Genomic DNA, 22,852 nt, shown 5'->3' with positions numbered 1-22,852 from the left:
GGCCGGATGTGGGACTGAGGCCTCAAACGCCGGCAACACCCACTGGATGCCGACTTATTTTCGTGTGAGGGTCGCTGATTGTTTTGGTTCATTCATTCGTTCTTTCTCTTTTTGTGCGAAAACAAATCTACTAGCTCACTGACAAAAAACACAATGGGCTTGGTACTCTGGCCATTCCCAATTCCTTTTACTAGGCCCAACTTCAAGGTATCTCTTCCCTGCCTAGATCACAGGCTTGGACATAACTTCTTTACCAGCAAAGGTGAGTTTCTTTGTCTCAAAAAAAGAAGAGAGCAAAGGTGAGTTTCTTTGTCTCAAAAAAAGAAGAGAGCAAAGGTGAGTTTCTTCTCACTCCATCCTTGCAACCTTCACCGAGCCCTTCAAACCAAATGCTCAAAATGTTTTTTAGTTATACGGCCTAGTTTATTTCAATCCCTGCGTTCCAAGCCTAGTTTAGCTGGTCATGGTTTTAGACTGGCAAGACATAATTAGCATCAAAAGAAGCAACATATAATCATCCAAAGTATTTCACTAAAACATAGCAGCAAATATCTTAATTTTCAAACCATTAACAGTAGAGAGAAATGATTCACGGCATTACATCATCAGCAGAATTTCACACATTATATTGTTAGCATACAAGTGGCCCTTACTAAATCACTGCCTATAAGATGCTTAAAATTTCCCATGGGTGCACCTAGAAGATAAAAATTAAGTTGCATGATGGTCCTCAACAGAAGTTGTTCATGTCTTCGCATAATGATCATAGTACCTTCACTCAAATCACCTGAAAAAGTTTCATGAACACCAGAAGCGAGCTAACAACAGGGTTACAGTAAGACCAGGATAGCTCCAGTTTGTCTTGCAAGGTTGGAAGCTGGAACCGGAGCCAAGCTACGTGTGGCAGAGCCACGTGCAACATTACAGGTATCTTAGTAAAACAAGGAGCAAGACTAGCATGGAAAGTGAACGGCATTGGTTATTTAGTTAAGACTGTTTTAAGCCATACATACCTGGCAAAAAGCACAAGCAAAGATGGCATATTGCTAGTCTTCGGAGCACTTAAAATCCCTAACAATATCATGAACATTATGATCTAAGCACTGCTCGGTAATGTTCTGCTAACAACATTTTCTGTTTCAAACATGCCACAAGTAGAGAATTTTTTCCAAAAGATTAACAGTAAAGAAAAATGATTTCAAACATTATACCATTTGCACACATTGATATGTTATCTTGTTAGCAGACAAGTAGTCCGTTCACTAAATCACTGTCAATAAGATACAAAGTTAACCTGCATGATAACCATTGATCATGTCTTTTACTAAATGATCATAGTACATTCGCTCAAACACTACGCGAAGTTGACGGAATACATAGAGGTAGCAGTTTTCCAAAAACATACATATGCAAAAACCAGTACAGAGAAAAGAAAGTTCAGTGCAAAGTCAGATAACTAATCAGAGAAATAGACCAAATTCATTCCACGATGAACCACGGTTGCTCCAAACTTAAAAGCATGCATACATCTGAAACAGAGCCCAATTCAAGCAGACATACCAAGCCCGCTGTTCCATAGCATGAAGAACTGATGATGCCTGTCGAAGATCCACTTCTTATGTACACCACCAGCAATTCTCATATTGACATCAAATGTGCAATGACTGTAACTCTACATACAGCGGCACATACGGCATATATGGCGGCTTGTGAACTTCAAGACCAGATATCAGTTTGACTTGCCCGCTATCCATATTATAGCACGTGAATGTGGCATGCCAACAAGTAGTGAAGAATATCATGTTGCATTCTGGATGAATCGCAATCCAATCAAAGTCCCTGTCGAGGCGGAAATCTACCCACTCAAGTAGAGGTGCTTCAAATATGTATGGAATTTCGACGCTATGCTTCAATATCCATTCTTTGCTTTGATAGTTCTCAAGAACATAAACTACTAGGGTGGTAGAACCATCTTCATCTCCCTGAAAATTGGCATAATGCAGGCGGCCCTGTGACCGCTGAATAAAACCATCAAACAGACCATCAGGGAAACCGAAGTTCATCCATGTTTCCCCCTCCGTGTCCACCACAGCTAGACAAGGGGACGATCCGCGACAATCGGCTTCAAAATGTAGATAGCCATTAAGAAAGACAGATGCAAACCGATGATCAATGAGCCTGATTTGTGAGTTCCATTTCTTTTCCTTATAAACCCATCCTCCGGTTTCAGACGAATACACTGCCACTCCGACAATGTCAGGATCCCAAAAAAACTCCTGCTCATTTACCAACTCAAACACATAGAAATGCATCGACACAGCCGAATCAAAGCCCAAACGTGTGGTGGCCACCTCGCTGGCGGCCTTGCCGGAGTCTGGCAACACGACCCACTTCTCCGTGGCGGGATTGCACACGATATAGTGGAACTCGTCACCCTGGGCAGAAACGTCATACCAGCGGCAGAGGAGGAGGCCGTTGCAGCAGTCCAATAGTTCGACGCGCCGATGGTCGGGCAGGAAGGTGCAAGAGGTGTCGAACGGAGGGGAGCGTCTCCCCGGGAAATCGGTGAAGTGGACAGGGGATTTCAGAAGCCAGTCGCTAGTGATGGCGCTGCCGTAGAAGAAGCCGGCCGGTGTCTGGGGGAGCTTCTTGCGGTGTTCGGGGTGGTCGATGAGGGCCAGACAGTGGTTGGAGACGCACTTGAAGCGGCAGAGCGACTTGACCGGGACGCGCGAGAGGATCTCCACGAGGAGGTCGTCGGTGAGTCTCTCGACCGCCGTCCTGCCGTCGCTGTGGGGAGAAGGGGAAGACCTGCGAAACACAAATGGGGGTCACGGCCTGGATCGGCGAAGGAGGGGGGAACCTCTGATCGATGATCCTGCTGATTCGTGTACCGGACAGGCGATGAAGTGCGGCCTTTCTTCCGCGGGCTAGAGCTATCCACGGGGACGGACATGGCGGCGGCAGGAAACGGCGGCGACGCCGTCGAGCAGAGCAGAGGGAGGGGGGAGTGAAACCTAGGTCGGAGGATCCCAGTCGATGGGAGTGGGACTTGGTCTCTCTGCGTTAACAGATTGGGCCGTCGAGCGTCAGTAATGGGCTCAACCGTGTGGCAACGGATACAAAATAGGACCAACGGACTGAATTGGAAGAATGGGGCCCACGGATACAAAAAGGAAGACATTTACATTCGATTTTTACTCTAAATATCATATTTGTTTTTTCTAATAGGAATGACTAAGGCTGCTTGTTGGAAAATTCTGCACGGCGATTTTGAAATTCGAGGGTTAATTAGCAGAAAAGATGGGACAGACAAATAATTTGCTTCCACGTGAGAATGACATGGAGAAAATAAGACATCTTCATTTCAACTCGTTTCTGTAAAAGAAAATGTGAAGAGGTTGAGCAAGTTGTTTTTCGCTTTTTCAAACAATCTGCGGAAACCGTTAGGCTTTATTACATCCACGGTCCTGCTATGATTTTGCGCTACGATTTTGACGACCGGATCGATTGATAACTTGCTTCCATGTAAGAATGAGTAAAGAAGTAGTGGACGGAGGGTCTTTGCGTAACTGCATGTAATCATTTCTAAGACATCGGTGAATGGGGCTCTTTTCCCTCTCTCCTTCTTTAATATATGATACACACACTCTTCAAAAAAAGAATGAGCAAAGAAGGCATTTTCATTTTCGCTCGTTTCTGTAAAAATGTAAAATGAGACTTAATAGAAGATTGTGCAAGTTTTTTATTTTTATTTTTTTCAAAATGATTTGCACGTTTGTTGAGAGGAAACCGGTGGGATGTATTACATTTGTGGTACAGCTAAATCCCCGACCACCAAGTTTATACCTAGCCAGGTACTGTCCATCATAATGCCAAAACACCCGGAGCCATACGAGCTCTGTGAGCTCCTACAACATTTAGCACCAGAGTTACAAACTCGTTCACAGGACACAACCTCAACCTCTATGAAACTCATAAACAAGAGGGACATGTAGTCGTCAGAGCAGTTTGTAAAAACTGTAGAATCTCTTTTGACGATGATTCGTGCAATACCAGCACCGGCAGCCAACTGAATAGCCTGGAGACAAGCCGTCATTTCCGCATGGGGCACATCAGCAAAGATGTCCTGATGTCCATGTCCACTTTGTTAATCGAAGAGCGCCATCCATACTGATTTTCAGAAGGTTTCCAGTCGGCTGTTCCAAAGAGCCTAAAGCAGGACAACAACAGCAACGGGTGCATCAACCGGAAATTAATGGATGAAAGCTGGTAGGCGTGTAGAGGAGCTCTGTAGCCATGTAGCCATTTAAGGGATCTTCAGGCACAGCTTATATGCACGTTGATTTGATGTAACAAGGGGAAGCAAGGGCGAACTAACTAAGAAGCTTACTGGGTGGTATGGCCACACTACAATATGCATGCTACTGACCTAGCTACGGTTACGGTTTACCTAATAAACCGTATAGTGCCTTCGTTCAAAAAAACACTATCAGGTTTTCATGGCCACAAACTCCCCGTATAGTGCCCTCTTACCATCTATCTCCCTCAAACCACCAAGCAGAAATTCATTCATGAACACTAGGAACACAAGGATAGTTTCAGTTTTGCCTTGGATGCTTGAGGCTGAAACCGGAGCCATGCTGCTACAGAGTCGATACAGGCACTTGCTGCTTCAGTGTTATATGACCTCAAAATTTGAAATTCAGAAACGACACTGCAAAGCTGCACTGGACTGGACAGAGCGTATGTGTGTTAGAATACAATGTACGTATATACGGTTGTGTATATAAAACCATATATACCTTTTTAGTTGCATGCGTGGTGATCTTGTAATCTGGTAGTTAGGTTCATTGCTTCGATCCTTATCTTGTAGATTAACTAACTTGAGGATCAAGCCTAACCTAACTACCGAATCCTGTAAACACTAGCTTATGGCTATATATAACACGTAACGCGTCCCTGCTAGGCATACGCTTCACGCCATCTTTCATGGTATTAAGAGCCTATCTCCTCTAAGCACATCTCTCGTAGCCATGGCCTCCTCAAGCTTCGCTGTCGCCACGCCTGCCCTCATCCCCATAGCCGACCTCCATCGCTCCAACTTTCTGGTATGGTGCGCGCAAGCCATGGCGGCCATCCGTGGGCCGCAGCTCGTCTCCTACCTCAATCCAAAGAGGGAGCAGCCGGAGCAGAAGCTTCGCGACAAGGACGGCAAGCCCACGGACACGCCCAACCCTGCATACGACATCGACAAGGCTCGAGATTCTCAGGTGCTAAGCTTCATCTTCAACTCCATCTCAGCTCCTGTCATGGTTCAGGTTGCACACTGCGACACGGCGGCCGAAGCATGGGCCGCCATCACGGAGATCTTTATCTCCCAAACTCAAGCACACGTCGTCAACACCAGAATCGCCCTCTCCACCACCAAGAAGGGCAACTCGACGATGGCCGAGTACATCGGGCGCATGAAGGCGCTCGGTGATGAGATGGCATCGGTGGGCAAGCCGCTCACCGACGACGACATGGTGTCCTACATCCTGGCGGGACTCGACTACGAGTACATGTCCTTCGTCTCCACAATCTGTGCTCGGACTCAGCAAATCAAGGTGAGCGAGCTTTACTCGCAGCTGATTAGCTTTGAAAGCAGATTGGCTATGTTTGAAGGCGGAGGGCAGTCCTCCCACTCCTCTGCCAACGCCGTGTCCCGTGGCAGGCGCGGTGGATCCAACCGTGGCGGTGGCCGTGGTGGCAACGGTGGCCGCAATGGAGGCGGCCGTGGCAACGGTGGCGGCGGTCGTGGTCGCGGCGGCGGCCGCGGCAATGGAGGAGGCCGCAACGATCTACCTGATGTCTTCTGCCAAATCTGCACCAAGCCCAATCACATGGCCATGGAGTGTTATCGCCGTTTTGACATCTCCTTCAACAAGGAGAAAAGTGCAGCAGCCGTCAACACCAACTCCTCCTACGGGGTGGACACAAACTGGTATGTGGACTCAGGTGCAACAGACCACATTACCAGCGAGCTCGACAAACTCACTGTCCGTGACAAGTACAATGGACATGATCAAGTAAACGTGCCAAACGGCGCAGGTATGAAGATTTCCCATATAGGTCATGCATATGTTCGTACCCCTACTCGCAATCTTCATCTTAAAAATATTTTGCATGTGCCCAAAGCCACCAAAAACTTGATCTCTGCCCATCGTCTAGCTTATGACAATCATGTGTTTCTTGAAACTCATCCTCATTTTTTCTATGTCAAGGACAAGGCAACGAGGAAAACCCTCCTCCACGGCAGGTGTAGAAACGGGCTCTATCCCCTATCATTAGCTCCCATAAGCTCGGGCATGCATGCACTTGGCGCCACCAAGATCTCTCCGTCAAGGTGGCACGATCGTTTAGGACATCCATCCTCGGCAATAGTTCAACATGTTCTTAGACACAATAAAATTTCTTTTTCTAGCAAAGAGTTGAATAAAGAGGGAGTGTGTGATGCTTGCCAACAAGGCAAGATCCATCAACTTCCCTATCCAAATTCTAGTAGTATCTCAAAAGCTCCTTTAGAGCTAGTTTTCTCTGATGTATGGGGGCCTGCCCAAGATTCAATCAATAAGAAAAATTATTATGTGAGTTTCATCGATGATTCCAGCAAATTCACATGGATATATATATCCTCAAACATAGATCAGAAGTTTTCAAAGTGTTTCATGAGTTTCAAGCACTAGTTGAACGACTTTTTGATCGCAAGATTATCACCATGCAAACAGATTGGGGCGGTGAGTATGAGCGCCTCAACTCATTCTTTCGTCAAATAGGGATCACACATCACGTATCATGCCCACATGCCCATCAACAGAATGGGTCAGCCGAGAGAAAACATAGGCACATTGTAGATGTGGGTCTCTCGCTTTTAGCTCATGCTTCCATGCCCTTAAAATTTTGGGACGAAGCTTTTCTAGCCGCCACCTATCTTATCAATCGCACTCCTAGCAAAGTGATCAATCTTGATACTCCCTTGGAAAAATTGTTTCATGAAAAACCCAACTACCATGCTCTACGCACCTTTGGTTGTGATGTTGGCCAAATCTCCGACCCTTTCATGCTAAGAAGCTAGAATTCCGTTCAAAACAATGTGTTTTTCTTGGCTATAGCAACCTCCATAAAGGGTTCAAGTATCTCGATGTCAAAGAAGGACGTGTCTATATCTCTCGAGATGTTATCTTTGACGAAACAATTTTTCCATTTGCCTCGCTAAATCCAAATGCCGGCGTTCCCCTTCGTTTCGAAGTTCTTCTTCTTGCAGAATCTGCTCCATCCGAACCTCTTGATCATGGGGACGAATAGACAGCTGATCCTTCGGTTAATCTTCATAAAAATCCTGCTATAAATTTTGGTGGAAATTCTGTTTTTGGCCATGATTTTATGCAGCAGACAGGCGCGGAACATGGTGCAGATTCAGGTGCTGCGCCGGATCCAGCCAGCGGCGATCCCGGGGAAGATTTTCCCTCGCCTGCCGCGCCAGACAGCGGGATCCGTACCGCATCCGCCTCGGGAGTGGGCGACCCAGCCTCGCCACGACTCGTGTCCCTTCGCGGGCCCGTGGGCGCGGGCGCTGTGGCGCACTCAGGGTCAGGTGGACCCACAAGCAGCGAGGCGCCGCTCTCCACCCGCCAAGTGGTGCGGTCTCCTACGCACGGTGGCGCAGGCCAATCAGGCGCGTCGTAGGCGGGCGACAGCATCCGCCTCAGATCTGCGGCTGCCGGGCCAGGCGCGGACGCTGGCGATGGCGACAGGATCCTCCTTGGATCTGGTGCGGCTGGGTCAGGTTCCGGATCCGCTGTGCAGGGCTCCGGATCTTCTGTGCAGCTGCCTTCTGCGATGATTTCTGTGTCTCCACCAAGAACAAGATCTCAACATGGTATCTTAAAACCAAAAGTACGTACGGATGGTACGGTCAGGTATGACAAGCGGCGTCGTTTCGCTGGTCTTGCTGTCACAGGAGAACCAAACACTTTGGTAGAGGCATTGGAAAATAAAAATTGGAAAAATGCAATGAATGAGGAATATAATGCTCTTATGAAAAATAGAACATGGCATCTAGTTCCTCCAGCAAAAGGGAGAAATTTAATTGACTGTAAATTGGTCTATAGAATTAAAAGAAAGGAAAATGGAGAAATAGACAGATACAAGGCTAGACTAGTTGCAAAGGGTTTTAAACAAAGATATGGTATATATTATGAAGATACCTTTAGCCCTGTTGTGAAAGAAGCTACTGTTAGACTTGTTCTCTCTATTGCAGTATCAAACAATTGGAGTCTTCATCAATTGGATGTGCAAAATGCGTTCCTTCATGGCGTTCTAGAGGAAGAAGTGTATATGAGACAACCACCTGGGTATGAGGTAAAGGACAAGTATCATTATGTATGTAAGCTTGATAAGGCTTTATATGGTTTGAAACAAGCACCTAGAGCATGGTACTCTAGGCTGAGTGTGAAACTCCAAAGACTTGGTTTTCAGCCATCCAAAGCTGACACATCACTATTCTTCTACAGAAAAGGCAAAATCACCATTTTTATGCTAGTATATGTTGATGATATTATTGTTGCAAGCTCATCACAGGATGCAACCAAAGCATTGCTTGAAGATCTAAGGAGAGACTTTGCTCTTAAAGATCTTGGTGATTTGCACTACTTCTTGGGAATAGAAGTGAAAAATGTTAAAGATGGCATAGTCTTGAGTCTAGAAAAGTATTTGTCAGATGTGCTAAAATGAGCAGGTATGATGAATTGCAAGGTGTCAAATATGCCTCTCTCAACTTCCGAAAAATTATCTAAGGAAGAAGGAGAGCCTTTAAGTGCTGAAGATTCTACAAACTATAGAAGTGTTGTAGGTGCCTTGCAATATCTAACACTTACAAGACCTGATATATCTTTTCCTATCAATAAAGTATGTCAGTTCTTGCATGCCCCTACTCTTGCACATTGGACAACAGTAAAGAGGATCTTGAGATATCTAAGGGACACTATGAGTACAGGTTTGAAAGTCACAAGGTCAATGTCAACTTTGGTGAGTGCATTCTCTGATGCTGATTGGGCAGGTTGTCCTAATGATAGAAGATCAACAGGGGGCTTTGCTGTTTTCTTTGGACCAAATCTTATATCATGGAGTGCATGGAAACAAGCTACTGTGTCAAGATCAAGTACAGAAGCTGAGTACAAAGCCTTGGCCAATGCAATTACAGAGTTGATATGGGTTCAAACCTTGTTGAATGAGCTTCGTGTTAATCACTCTCCTGTTGCACGGTTGTGGTGTGATAACATTGGTGCCACATATCTATCAGCAAATCCAGTGTTTCATGCCAGAACAAAACACATTGAGGTTGATTATCACTTTGTGCGAGAAAGGGTAGCTAAGAAGCTTCTTGATATCCGGTTCATTCCCACTAATGATCAAGTTGCAGATGGTTTCACTAAAGCCTTATCATGGCGCAAGTTAGAAGAGTTCAAGAGCAATCTCAACTTGGTGAAGTTATGATTGAGGGGGTGTGTTAGAATACAATGTATGTATATACGATTGTGTATATAAAACCGTATATACCCTTTTAGTTGCATGCGTGGTGATCTTGTAATCTGGTAGTTAGGTTCATTGCTTCGATCCTTATCTTGTAGATTAGCTAACTTGAGGATCAAGCCTAACCTAACTACCGAATCCTGTAAACCCTAGCCTATGGCTATATATAACACGTAACGCGTCCCTGCTAGGCATACGCTTCACGCCATCTTTCAATGTGCATCATTACAGACATCATATATTATATAAAAGGGATTTCTCACCAGTAAACTATGAGCAAGACTGCCATGGGAAGTGTACAACATTGCCTATTTGAACATACCTGCTGCATGAATAAATACCCACAAGCAAACATAATTTCTTACCAGAGAATATGTTGACACAATTCTGGGCAGATTATGATTACGATGTTCCGTTAACGCCATTCTCTACTCAAAACAGGCCAGAACTAATTAGCATTGAGGAGAAAAGAAAGTGACAACGTTTCATCCAAAGTGTTTTGCCATCAACAAACACATACCTAGCAGTACGTTTGCAAGGGTATATATTTCTTACCAGATAATAAACTTTAATAAAATTTATGAAACTAAAATTAACAAAGTATTTTCTGTTCAAAACATTATAAGAAACCTCTAGTATTACTGAAACTAAAATTATATAAAATTGATGCAACTAAAATTATCGAAGTATTTTCTGTTCAAAATCATTAAAAGCAAAAAGAATTTTCATAAAGAACTTTTTTTGTTAGAAACTTTAATAGCAAAAAGAATTATCATAAAGTAAAATAAATAAGTAATTAGAAACAAAATAAAATAAAATAAATAAGTTTTTTGTTGTAAGTAGAAACAAAACAAAATAAATAAAGCAAAAAAGAAAACAAAAAACAGGCAAAAAATAAAAAATATGCCACCTACTGGGCCACCACGGCCTGAATACGACCAGAAACCCATCGATGGGCCAGGATTCAGGCCCGCAGAAGGCCCAGTAAGCCCATCAGGCATAGCAGTGACAATTAGGCCCGTAAGCCTGCATTGGAGAGGAGCTCGAGAGGGGTGCGGCAGTGGGGCTTATAAACCACTGCGCGCCCCTCTCAACTAGTGAGGTGGGACTAAACTTTCGACGCGGGCGCAGCAGCACAGTGCCTTTGGTCCCGGTTGGTGGCACCAACCGAGACTAAAGGTGTGCATTGGTACCGGTTCGTGGCACTAACCGGTACCAATGCCCCCCCTTTAGTCCCGGTTGGTGACACCAACCGGGACCAAAGTCCGCCGCTTCCCGCCCTTTGGGCTGCTGAAAAGAGGCCTTTGGTCCCGGTTGGTGGCACCAACCGGGACTAAAGGTCGCATTCGTCCCGGTTGCTGTCACGAACCGGGACCAATGCTTCGTCTATATAACTAGCACTTGTGAAATTTTTCATTCAGTTCGTCTTCCCCGCCCCGACGACGCCGCCAGGCTACCCCTCTGCGCCTCGCCGTCGCCGTCGTTGCCCTGCCTCCGACGCCGTCCCGCGCCGCCCAGACGCCGTCGCCGCCCCGCGCCCCTGCCTCCTCGTCGCCCGTCGCCGCGCCCCTCACCTCCGCCCCCTGCCTCCTCGTCGCCCGTCGCCGCGCCCCTCACCGTCGCCGTCGCCGCCCCCTGCCTCCTCGTCGCCCGTGGCCGCGCCCCTCACCGTCGCCCCCGTGCCCTGCCTCCTCGTCGATCGCCGCCCCCTTAGTGTGCTCATATGAATTTTCCTAATTTAGATGTGTAGTTTAGATGTGTAGTTAATTGAGTTGTTGTAATTTGTTCATAAATGAATATGCAAAAGTTAGAATTTTTTCTGTTCATAGATTTTTTTGTGAGGAGCCAGCCCGTCATTGACCCGATCCTTGTTTGGTGGCGGTCGCGTGGGCCAGTGATGGTGCCGAGGCTTCCGGACACCGCGGAGGTGGTACGTCACCGTGTCAGCGAGGAGGACGAGCACGTCCGTCACTACATGGTTGCGTTGGAGTGCAGGTTCGACAATACCTGGCAGGTTCTTCAGGGATCTCACTGGAACTATGATCCTGTGATGGTTCCTTCTCTTTGGGTATCCACCGCCCGCGCCGATACCCGTCGGGCGCTACGATTCTAGCTGTACTAGCGATGCTATATGTATGATAGTATTCGAGGTGTATTAGTGATAATATTCGACGATGTACGGACGCATGGAGATGATGTAGTTTTGCTTATAATTGAATGCATCCTAATTTGAATACTACTTTATTTTGTGATTTGATTTTGCTTATTGAATGCTCAAATTGGAAAACTACTCCTACTTTGAATGCTAAAATTGGAGAGCACTATGCAAGGCGTATGCATATGATTAGTTGATAGCTTATAGGGTTTTTGTTTTCGCAGAAATCTAGGAGCCCCCCTCCATCATCCCCGCCATCGTCCCCATCACTGACCCCCTCCGACCTCGAGGTGAGACCAGCCACGAACCGGTTTTAGAAAGATAATTAAACGATATTTTGGGTTGACTTTAAGTCTATTGAGTCTCCACCATATATGAGAGGACGAAGAATCCCGACTGTTGTCGTGGGGGTAGCTTCTCCTTCGTTCCCGTGTGCTAGACAATTTGGTATAATGCACTCGGGAACGAAAGGAAGGAGCTACCATCACCGACGGTCGCAAATGTCTGAGAGGAATCAGTGAGGGAGAGTTCCACCATATATATATATGAGAGGACGAAGAATCCCGACTGTTGTCGTGGGGGTCGCTTCTCCTTCATTCCCGTGTGCTAGACATTTTGGTGTAATGCACTCGGGGATGAAAGGAGGAGCGACCATCACCAACGGTCGAATGTATACACCACGTGAGCTGAGAGTTTTCAAGAAAAGACTCGACAAACCGATAGTCAACCCATGATGAATAATAATGATCTAACTTAGGTTTTTTAGTACATATATTTAATTGTAGACGTTTAATATTTGAATTATGAACATAGGAAATGTCGTACTCAGACGACGAAAGTCAACCGGGGGAGTGCGACTGGTGCCACGACGACCGAGGTCTGTGCGACAGGCCTCACCTGGACGAAGATCGGCGTTTTAGTATTAAGCTGGAGGAGACCTTCGATGTTGAAATTGTACGCAACGACGACAAGTGTTATTTTTTCGTAATTAAGCACGACTTCAACTATTTCAACGTGTACTTTTCATTTTTTACTATTCGACTAGCTTATCCCATGCCATGCAAGACGCTACGTCTTGGAGAGGATGGGTTTTGAAGACCATGAAAGTATGGAAACAAAGAAAATTCACCTAAGGACCCATCATGATATAGATTTTGAAGTAAATCTGTATAATTCTAAGAGCGTAACCCATTTTGGTTGCAAAAATTGGAAAGCATTTTGCAAGATGTATGGTTTTGATGAGGGTATGCTTGTCACCATGGATCTTGGTGATCCTGACATCGAGCAAGACAATATGGACATTTGGGTCCTTGTTGATATGCCTCCAATTCTACCGCTATGTGAGTTTCTCAAACATAGTTATTAGCTAATTTATATTGTTCATTTCAAAATAGTTGACCGCTTATTTTCATTGACAGCTTATTTTGATTGTCCAAACAATGTGCGGAACATGGTAGACAGAAACCGATGGCTCTAAGTTAACTTATAAGGAGAAAACTCATCTGGTCGGATTTTGTACTGATCTTGAAAATTACAATATCTATTGTAAAACTCCTCCACATTATGGTCAATACGTGCCACTAGTGCACGTGTTGAACTACGGTAACTACTATGGAGATACCCTGGTAAGATTTCTTACTATTACGATATCCGTGCATCTTTTGCATACTTCTAAAACTAGTACAACATTGCTAACTATGAAGTTATTACTATGTTTTTCAACAGATAATCCCATAGGATTGTGTGCCTCATTTGATGTATCAGAATGGTAGTCTTGATGTTTTGAACATACAATCAGGTCATCCTACGAATCTCAACTGTCCATACCGGATTTCTAAAAGAAGTGGAGACATGAAAATCAAAGAATGGAAAAAATGTATGGACAGTCGCAAGGAGGTTCTTGGAAGCAAAAGGAAGCGAAGCGGAAAAAATTGGAGACAGGATGATCTCCATTCTCCATAATGGAGAGTCGGGGTCTATATTGTTTTATGCTATTTTACCTTAAAGAGGGTATTTAGGTCCTACCTAATACTGATGATCATGTGCTAAGAACAATTAAGTAGGGTTGGTTCGATGACTATGAGGATGATGATCGTATGACTTGTTATTAATAACGAATAGAAGTTGTATGATGATGATTAGTAGGACTTGTTATTATGATGATGCATGATGCGGGCATGAAGAGTTATTATATATCAGTGGGTGAAATAAACATGGATTGGAATGAAGTGAAGGCAACAAGCATGTGGTGCATGTCGAAAGTAGTACTAATCCAAACTTGATCAAGTTAGGATTAATATTACTTTTGACATGCACCACATGTTGCCTTCACTTTAATCTAAGCCATGTTTAGGCATAGCAGTAGCGTTGGTAAATCAAGCACGGAAATAAGAGAGGACAGTTCTCTCTGTTAGCTAGCTTACACACCCTAAATTACCCCCTAAACCCTCCCCCTTTAAAAAAACAAAAACCACAGCTACTGAAATGCTGACGCGTGGATGCCTTTTGGTCCCGGTTGGTGTCACCAACCGGGACCAAAGGCCCTCCTGCCTGGGCTGGCCGCAGCGGCCACGTGGAGGCCCATCTGTCCCGGTTCGTGTAAGAAGCAGGACTAAAGGGCTAGGGCATTAGTAACGACCCTTTAGTCCCGGTTCAACAACCGGGACAAAAGGCCCTTACCAACCGGGACAGATGACCCTTTTTCTACTAGTGACACCACACAAAATGTGTGGGCAGACCCCTCTAACGCCCACACGTGTGGCACTTATCGACGTCCATAATTAAATATTATTCGAGCATCATGTTACAAAAACAAAAAGAGACAATGCCTGCTCAGAAAATAAAATGTGTGTAAATGCTTTGAAAAAATCAATCCTACCTTACGAAATAAATGCGGAGTCAACTCTTTTAATTAAAACTAGACCAAATATATTTATTTAATATGTGAAATCACATAACTGTAACATTACTAGAAAAATGTACATCAAATGTCATGGACAGAAAAATCATACATAAACATAAAACTACCACGTCCCGTCAAAAAAATATACAGTGTCGTATCATGTTCTCCCACACGCACATTTCGTTTCTCTTCGAAATTCACACACGCATGTCCCTTTGAAAGAAGTACATCGGAGTTCAAAATTTTAAAAAGCTAGAGCGTCTGAGTCAAAAAAAAAGTACAACGTCCCACAAGCACATTTTCTTTACTAATTGGAGGCACCATTAGAGGTTCCACATTAATCCACATCAGCAGAATTAATTTGACCATTAGATTTAAATTTTCACGGTCCAGATCTATTAGATACCCTGCTATATTTTTAATGGAAAAAACAACACGTCCAAAAAAAAAAACACAGGCTAACGTAAAGGTGTCCACAATGCCCAAGTTTAGTCAGAGGGGCGGCCACGGTGAGTCGGGAGGCCACTCCCCGGAAGGAGACGGCGCCAGCATCCACGTCGGCTGCAGCGGGGGGATCAACGGTCCGGGGTGCTTCGGCGTCCCCGGCTGAGGGCAAGACTACGGCGGAGGCCGCCAGCCTCTCAGAGAGCTTTGGAGGGCTGGTTCTGACGGACAAGGAGCGGCGAGGTTTCATCTTCTCAGATCCAGGGATCCAAGCGAAGACGGTGAAGTGGTCGGCGGTGGGGAAAGTCTTCTCGCCGAGGCCTCTAAACAAAACTGCATTGGAAAGGGCGATGCCACGGGTGTGGGGACTTCACAAGGAGGCAAAGTTCAAGGATATTGGCAACAACATTTTTGAGGTGAGGTTTGGCAGCGAAGGTGACTGGCGACATGCCCTTAACAATGGCCCATGGCAGTTTGATTTCCATGTGCTCGTGTTAAAGGATTATGTGGGAGATGTTCGTCCTTCCGAGATGGTTTTTGATACGGTGGAGATGTGGGTGAGAGTCCTGGATCTGCCTTTAGATATGAGGACAAAATCTTTTGGTAAAGCATTGGGAGATTGGCTGGGAGAAGTGGTCAAAGTAGATGTTGAGAAAGATGGTTTTGCTAAGGGGAGGTATCTTGGAGTGCGGGCTAAGATTTTAATCTTTGAACCCTTGATTCGTCGAGCTCGTCTAAGGACCTCACTGGAGGACTTGGAGGGGACTTGGTATGACTTTACCTATGACACTAGTAGAAAACAGGGCTTTGGTTCGGGCCTGGCCAGCCCATTAGTTCCGGTTCAGTCACGAACCGGGACCCATGGGGGGCATACGTCCCGGTTCGTGAGCCCAGGGGGCCAGCCGGGGCCTCGTGGGTATTGGTCCCGGTTCGTCTGGACCCATTTGTCCAGGTTCCTGGCACGAACCGGGACCAATGGGCCTCGCTCCGGGCCCACATCCATTGGTCCCGGTTCGTGGCTCGAACCGGGACAGAAGGCGGGGCTTTAGTCCCGGTTCCAGCCACGAACCGGGACAAATGAGTTGCCTATATATACCCCATCGCCGCAGCAGAGCACTCCACAGTGCTCTGTTTTTTCTGGCCGGCGAGGGGAGGGCATTTGGGTGCTCTAGCTCACCTCCTATGCACATGAGGTGTTCGATGAAATGCTCGAGCCACACTAGTTAAGCTTTCTCCTCTCGAAACTCGACCTCCGAGCTCCATTTTTCCCGAGATTTGTCTAGGTTTAGCGGCCCGTCACGTCCCGTCCCCGTCTTCACCACCGTCGATCGCCCGCGCCGATCTCGTCGCCGGCACCACCGTGGTGAGCCTCTTGTTCTTATCTTCTTTCTGAAATAAAAAAATTCTTACTTTAGATAGATACTTGTCTAATTTTCTTACTTTTGACACACATAATTATATATAATGCATGCAGATGAACCGGCAATGGATGTATGGTGACAGACACACCTTCGAGTACATTAAGGGTCTGCATAATTTTCTTGAAGTGGCTGAGGCAAACAAGCAGAATGGTTTTATGTGCTGTCCATGCCCTAATTGTGGGAATACGAAGTCTTACTCTGACCAGAAAATCCTTCACACCCACCTGCTTTATAAGGGTTTCATGCCACACTATAATGTTTGGACGAGGCACGGAGAAATAGGGGTTATGATGGAAAACTGGGAAGAAGAAGAGGACGATGGCAACTATGTGCCCCCTGAATACGGTGATGCTGCAACGGGGGAAGCTGCTGAAGATCAAGATCAGGAACCAGACGATGTGCCCGATGATGATGATATCCGCCGGGTCATTGTTGATGCAAGGAGACAGTGCGAAACTCAAAAGGAGAAGCTGAAGTTCGATCGCATGTTAGAGGATCACAAAAAAGGGTTGTACCCCAATTGCGAAGATGGCAACACAAAGCTCGGTATCGTACTGGAATTGCTGTAGTGGAAGGCAGAGAATGCTGTGCCTGACAAAGGATTTGAGAAGCTACTGAAAATATTGAAGAACAAGCTTCCAAAGGATAACGAATTGCCCGACAGTACGTACGCAACAAAGAAGGTCGTATGCCCTCTAGGATTGGAGGTGCAGAAGATACATGCATGCCCTAATGACTGCATCCTCTACCGCGGTGCGTACGAGGATTTGAACACATGCCTGGGATGCGGTGCATTGCGGTATAAGATTAGACGAGATGACCCTGGTGATGTTGACGGCAAGCCCCCCCAGGAAGAGGGTTCCTACGAAGGTGATGTGGTATGCTCCTATAATACCACAGTTGAAACGTCTGTTCAGAAACGAAGAGCATGCCAAGTTGATGCGATGGCACAGAGAGGAACGTAAGAAAGACGGGAAGTTGAGAGCACCCGCTGACGGGTCGCGGTGGAGAAAAATCGAGAGAAAGTACTAGGCTGAGTTTGCGGGTGACCCAAGGAACATATGGTTTGGTTTAAGCGCGGATGGCATTAATCCTTTCGGGGAGCAGAGCAGCAATCACAGCACCTGGCCCGTGACTCTATGTATGTATAACCTTCCTCCTTGGATGTGCATGAAGCAGAAGTTCATTATGATGCCAGTTCTCATCCAAGGCCCTAAGCAACCCGGCAACGACATCGATGTGTACCTAAGGCCATTAGTTGAAGAACTTTTACAGTTGTGGAATGGAAACTGTGTACGTGTGTGGGATGAGCACAAACAGGAGGAATTTAACCTGCACGCGTTGCTGTTTGTAACCATCAACGATTGGCCCGCTCTCAGTAACCTTTCAGGACAGACAAACAAGGGATACCACGCATGCACGCACAGTTTAGCTGACACCGAAAGTATATACCTGGACAAATGCAGGAAGAATGTGTATCTGGGCCATCGTCGATTTCTTCCGACCAACCATCAATGTCGAAAGAAAGGCAAGCATTTCAATGGCGAGGCAGATCACCGGAAGAAGCCCGCCATGCGTACCGGTGATCACGTACTTGCTATGGTCAATGATTTACACGTAATCTTTGGAAAGGGTCCCGGCGGACTATCTATTCCGAATGACGTTGAGGGACGCGCACCCATGTGGAAGAAGAAATCTATATTTTGGGACCTACCCTACTGGAAAGACCTAGAGGTCCGCTCTTCAGTCGACGTGATGCACGTGACGAAGAACCTTTGCGTGAACCTGCTAGGCTTCTTGGGCGTGTATGGGAAGACAAAAGATACACCGGAGGCACGGGAGGACCTGCAACGTTTGCACGAAAAAGACGGCATGCCTCCAAAGCAGTATGAAGGTCCTGCCAGCTACGCTCTTACCAAAGAAGAGAAAGAAATCTTCTTTGAATGCTTGCTCAGTATGAAGGTCCCGACTGGCTTCTCGTCGAATATAAAGGGAATCATAAATATGCCAGAGAAAAAGTTCCAGAACCTAAAGTCTCATGACTGCCACGTGATTATGACGCAACTGCTTCCGGTTGCAGTGAGGGGGCTTCTACCGGAAAACGTCCGATTAGCCATTGTGAAGCTATGTGCATTCCTCAATACAATCTCTCAGAAGGTGATCGATCCAGAAATCATACCAAGGCTAAGGAGTAATATGGCGCAATGTCTTGTCAGTTTCGAGCTGGTGTTCCCACCATCCTTCTTCAATATCATGACACACGTCCTAGTTCATCTAGTCGATGAGATTGTCATTCTGGGCCCCGTATTTCTACATAATATGTTCCCCTTTGAGAGGTTCATGGGAGTCCTAAAGAAATATGTCCGTAACCGCGCTAGGCCAGAAGGAAGCATCTCCATGGGCCATCAAACAGAGGATGTAGTTGGATTTTGTGTTGACTTCATTCCTGGCCTTAATAAGATTGGTCTCCCTAAATCGCTGTATGAGGGGAGACTAACTCGAAAAGGCACGCTTGGAGGGTACTCAATAATATGCAGGGACGAGCATTCTTGGTCTGAAGCACACTACACAGTTCTACAGAACTCTACCTTGGTGACCCCGTATGTCGATGAACACAAGAACAGTCTGTGCTCCAAACACCCGGAGCAGTGTGACGACTGGATTACATGTGAACACATCAGGACTTTCGGCAGTTGGTTGGAAACACGTCTCAGAGGTGACACCACTGTTTGTGATGAGCTGTACTCGTTGTCCAGGGGACCATCTTCGACTGTATTGACTTACAAAGGATACGAGATAAATGGGAATACATTTTACATGATCGCCCAAGATGAAAAGAGCACCAACCAAAACAGCGGTGTCCGCTTTGATGCAGTAACCAATAGGGGAAAGGACACATATTATGGTTACATAGTGGACATATGGGAACTTGACTACGGACATGATTTTAAGGTCCCTTTGTTTAAGTGCAAATGGGTCAATCTGTCAAGAGGCGGGGTACAGGTAGACCCACAGTACGGAATGACAACAGTGGATCTGAACAATCTTGGGTACACAGACAAACCGTTCGTCCTAGCCAATGATGTGGCGCAGGTTTTCTATGTGAAGGACATGTCTACGAAACCAAGAAAAAGGAAAGATAAGGAAGCGAACACATCATACAATGAGCCAAAGCGCCACATAGTTCTTTCAGGAAAAAGAGACATCGCGGGAGTGGAGGGCAAGACAGACATGTCCGAAGATTATGAAAAGTTTCATGAAATTCCTCCCATCAAAGTCAAGGCTGACCCAAGCACCCTGTTAAACGATGAAGATTATCCATGGTTACGGCGCAATAAGCAAAGGACATAAGCGAAGAAAAAGTGAAGACTTTCTCTCCACGACTATTATGATAATGCCATTGATCTGGAATATCCATGTAACAGACGAGTTTCCGTATGAAACCCTGATACTTCGAAAGAGATTGTCTGTTTTGTACACGAAGTGCATCCAGTTTTTGCTGTAACCCTCTCTACTTTTTTGCACATGCTATGTGGGTGAAATGATGATGCCATGCCAACTTTCAACCTTTTCAGAGTTCATTTGAAATGCTTTTCAATTTCAGGGTCATTTAGCTCAACCAAATCAGTAAATGCATGAAAAATAACAAATGAAGTCAGAAAGGGTTGAAAATTGACGAGGTCCCGGTTGAATGGTCCATTTTGAACACAGAAAAAGTCTGGAGTTCAAATAAGTTCAAAAAAGGTTGAAAGTTTCTGTTTCTGTTCAAAATATTAAAAGCAAAAAGATTTTTCTAAGAATTTATGCAACTAAAAGCAAAAGGAATCAACTAAAAATCTTTTATAAACCTATAATATTTTTGAACCTAAAATTATATAAAATTTATGCAACTAAAATTATCTAACAATTTTCTGTTCAAAACATTAAAAGCAAAAATAATTTTCATAAAGAATTTTTTTGCTAGAAACTTTAATAGCAAACTAAAATAACAAAATCTGTTTTTCATTAAAACAGATTTTAAAATAACCTAAAATTACCAAATTGAGTATAATGATAAAACACAGTAATATTAAATAGTAGGAAAAAAATCACTCAAAAATCAAATTTGAAAACTAATGGCATTAACAGAAAATTTATAATTTTTGTGACCTAAAAGCAAATAGAATTAAAAAAATAAAGCAAAAAAAAGAAAATAAATAATGCAAAAAACAAAACTGGAAAAATAAAAAATGCCGCCTACTGGGCCACCATGGCCTGAATACGACTAGAAACCTAACCAAGCAGGTGGGCTAGGATTCAGGCCCGCAGAAGGCCGAGTAGGCCCACAGACATGTACAGAGGGGTTAGGCCCATAAGCCTGCTTTAGAGAGGAGCTCGACAGCTCAGGCGCACCGCACCTTATAAACAGGTGCGGCTCTCTCTCAGCGAGCGAGGTGGGACTAAACTCCCACCACCACGCGGCTGTGCAAGGCCGTCGGTCCCGGTTCTTGGCACCAACCAGGATTAAAGGGGTGCATTGGTACCGGTTCGTGGCACCAACCGGGACCAATGCCCCCCTCTAGTCCCGGTTGGTGCCACCAACCGGGACCAAAGGTCTCTTTTTCCCGCCCTTTGGGCTGCTGAAAAGAAACCTTTGGTCCCGGTTGGTGGCACCAACTGGGACTAAAGGGGGCATTGGTCCCGGTTGGTGCCATGAACCAGGACCAATGCTCCGTCTATATAAGGCAACACTTGTGAAAATTTTCATTCAGTTCATCTTTCCCGCCCTGACGCCGCCGCCAGGTTGCCCCTCTGCCTCGCCGTCGTCGTCGTCGCCCTGCCTCCAACACCGTCCCGACGCCGTCGCCGCCGCGCGCCACCCCTGCCCCGACACCGCCGGCCCTGCCTCCTCGTCGCCGTCGCCGCGCCCTGCACTGACGCCGTCGCCGTGCCCGCTATGAGCGCCGCCCCGATCCCCTCCTCCTCCTCCTCCCTGGACTGGCCCCCGCCGCTGCCGCCTATGATTTTTTTATTCAGATTATATGTATATGTGTGATTATATGTATGTGTGTATATATGATTATATGTCCTGCTTTTATAGATTTTTTATTTAGGTTGTTAGTAGATATTGATTTTAGGTTAGTGCATTTTAGGATAGTGTAGAGGAAAAAGTAAAATAAGGAAAAGGAAGAAAAGAGGAAGAAGGAAGAAGGAAGAAGAAGAAGAAAAATAAGAAGAGGAAAAAGGAAAATAAGAAGAGGAAGAAGGAGAAGAAGAAGGAGAAGAAGAGGAGAGGAAGAAGAGGAGAAATAAATAAGAAGAGGAAAAAAGAAGAATAAAAAAGAGGAGAAGAAGAAAGGAATAGAGGAGAAGAAGAAAAAAATAGATTTTCTTCTTCTCCTCTTTTTTTTCTTCGATCTTCTCCTCTCTATTCCTTTCTTCTTCTCCTCTTTTTTCTTCTTCTTCCTCTTCTTATTTTTTATCGGGTATGTCGTTGTCGATATACCCCCTCCCTGATAACTTCGACATGAGGGGGGGGGGGTCGATAAATAATAGAACTAGTTAAACTAGTTTATTTTTAGTAAGTACTACTTTATTTTATTTATAGTAAGTGCTTAGTAGTTGAACTAGTTGATTTAATAAAACTACTTTATTTTACTATAGAAGTAGTTTATTTTTAGTAAGTACTACTTTATTTTATTTATAGTAAGTGCTTAGTAGTTGAACTAGTTGATTTAATAAAACTACTTTATTTTACTATATATAGAAGTAGTTTATTTTTAGTAAGTACTACTTTATTTTATTTACAGTAAGTGCTTAGTAGTTGAACTAGTTGATTTAATAAAACTACTTTATTTTACTATAGAAGTAGTTTATTTTTAGCAAGAAATTAATAGTTCCGGCAAATTTCAGGCGCTCGATATGTCCTTTTTTAGAAAGATAATTAAATGATATTTCGGGTTGACTTTAAGTCTGTCGAGTCTCCACCATATATGAGAGGACGAAGCATCCCGACTGTTGTCGTGGGGGTAGCTTCTCTTTCATTCCCGTGTGCTAGACAATTTGGTGTAATGCACCCGGGAACGAAAGGAGGAGCTACCATCACCGACGGTCGTAAATGTCAGAGAGGAATCAGTAAGGGAGAGTCTCCACCATATATATATGAGAGGACGAAGAATCCCGACTGTTGTCGTGGGGGTAGCTTCTCCTTCGTTCCCGTGTGCTAGACAATTTGGTGTAATGCATTCGGGAACGAAAGAAGGAGCTACCATCACCGACGGTCGAATATATACACCACGTGAGCTGAGAGTTTTCAAGAAAAGACTCGACATACCGATAGTCAACCCGTGATGAATAATAATGATCTAATTTAGGTTT

General features: G+C 45.1%; 1 protein-coding gene, 1 non-coding gene and 1 pseudogene across 2 annotated transcripts; 2 read left to right on the top strand and 1 right to left on the bottom strand.

Annotated features, from left to right (window-relative positions):
• Positions 1-1,211: 1,211 nt before the first annotated feature.
• On the bottom strand, positions 1,212-3,047 carry LOC109749942 (F-box protein At5g07610). Its single transcript, XM_020308877.4, has 2 exons — positions 2,895-3,047; positions 1,212-2,811 (listed from the first exon to the last, which is right to left on the bottom strand). The coding sequence occupies exons 1-2, from the start codon at positions 2,954-2,956 to the stop codon at positions 1,650-1,652; spliced, it is 1,224 nt and encodes a 407-aa protein (XP_020164466.1). The 5' UTR covers positions 2,957-3,047; the 3' UTR covers positions 1,212-1,649.
• A 1,989-nt stretch (positions 3,048-5,036) lies between these two features.
• The window catches only part of LOC141028210 (uncharacterized), a 31,003-nt pseudogene continuing 13,187 nt past the window's right edge, over positions 5,037-22,852 (top strand).
• On the top strand, positions 5,508-5,646 carry LOC120970127 (small nucleolar RNA Z247). Its single transcript, XR_005764873.1, has one exon. It is a non-coding gene; the product is annotated as a small nucleolar RNA Z247 (small nucleolar RNA).

This window comes from Aegilops tauschii, unplaced genomic scaffold (assembly GCF_002575655.3).
Source record: "Aegilops tauschii subsp. strangulata cultivar AL8/78 unplaced genomic scaffold, Aet v6.0 Super-Scaffold_285, whole genome shotgun sequence".
Lineage (NCBI taxonomy): Eukaryota > Viridiplantae > Streptophyta > Magnoliopsida > Poales > Poaceae > Aegilops > Aegilops tauschii.
The sequence above is the reverse complement of the archived record's forward strand: the minus strand, read 5'-3'. Positions and strand labels throughout refer to the sequence as shown.

Excerpts from the sequence above, each read along its gene's own strand:
- LOC109749942 (XM_020308877.4), bottom strand. The coding sequence starts at position 2,956 with ATGTCCGTCCCCGTGGATAGCTCTAGCCCGCGGAAGAAAGGCCGCACT. Across the intron at positions 2,812-2,894 it reads CGCACTTCATCGCCTGTCCG|GTCTTCCCCTTCTCCCCACA; the intron begins GTACACGAATCA and ends TGTGTTTCGCAG.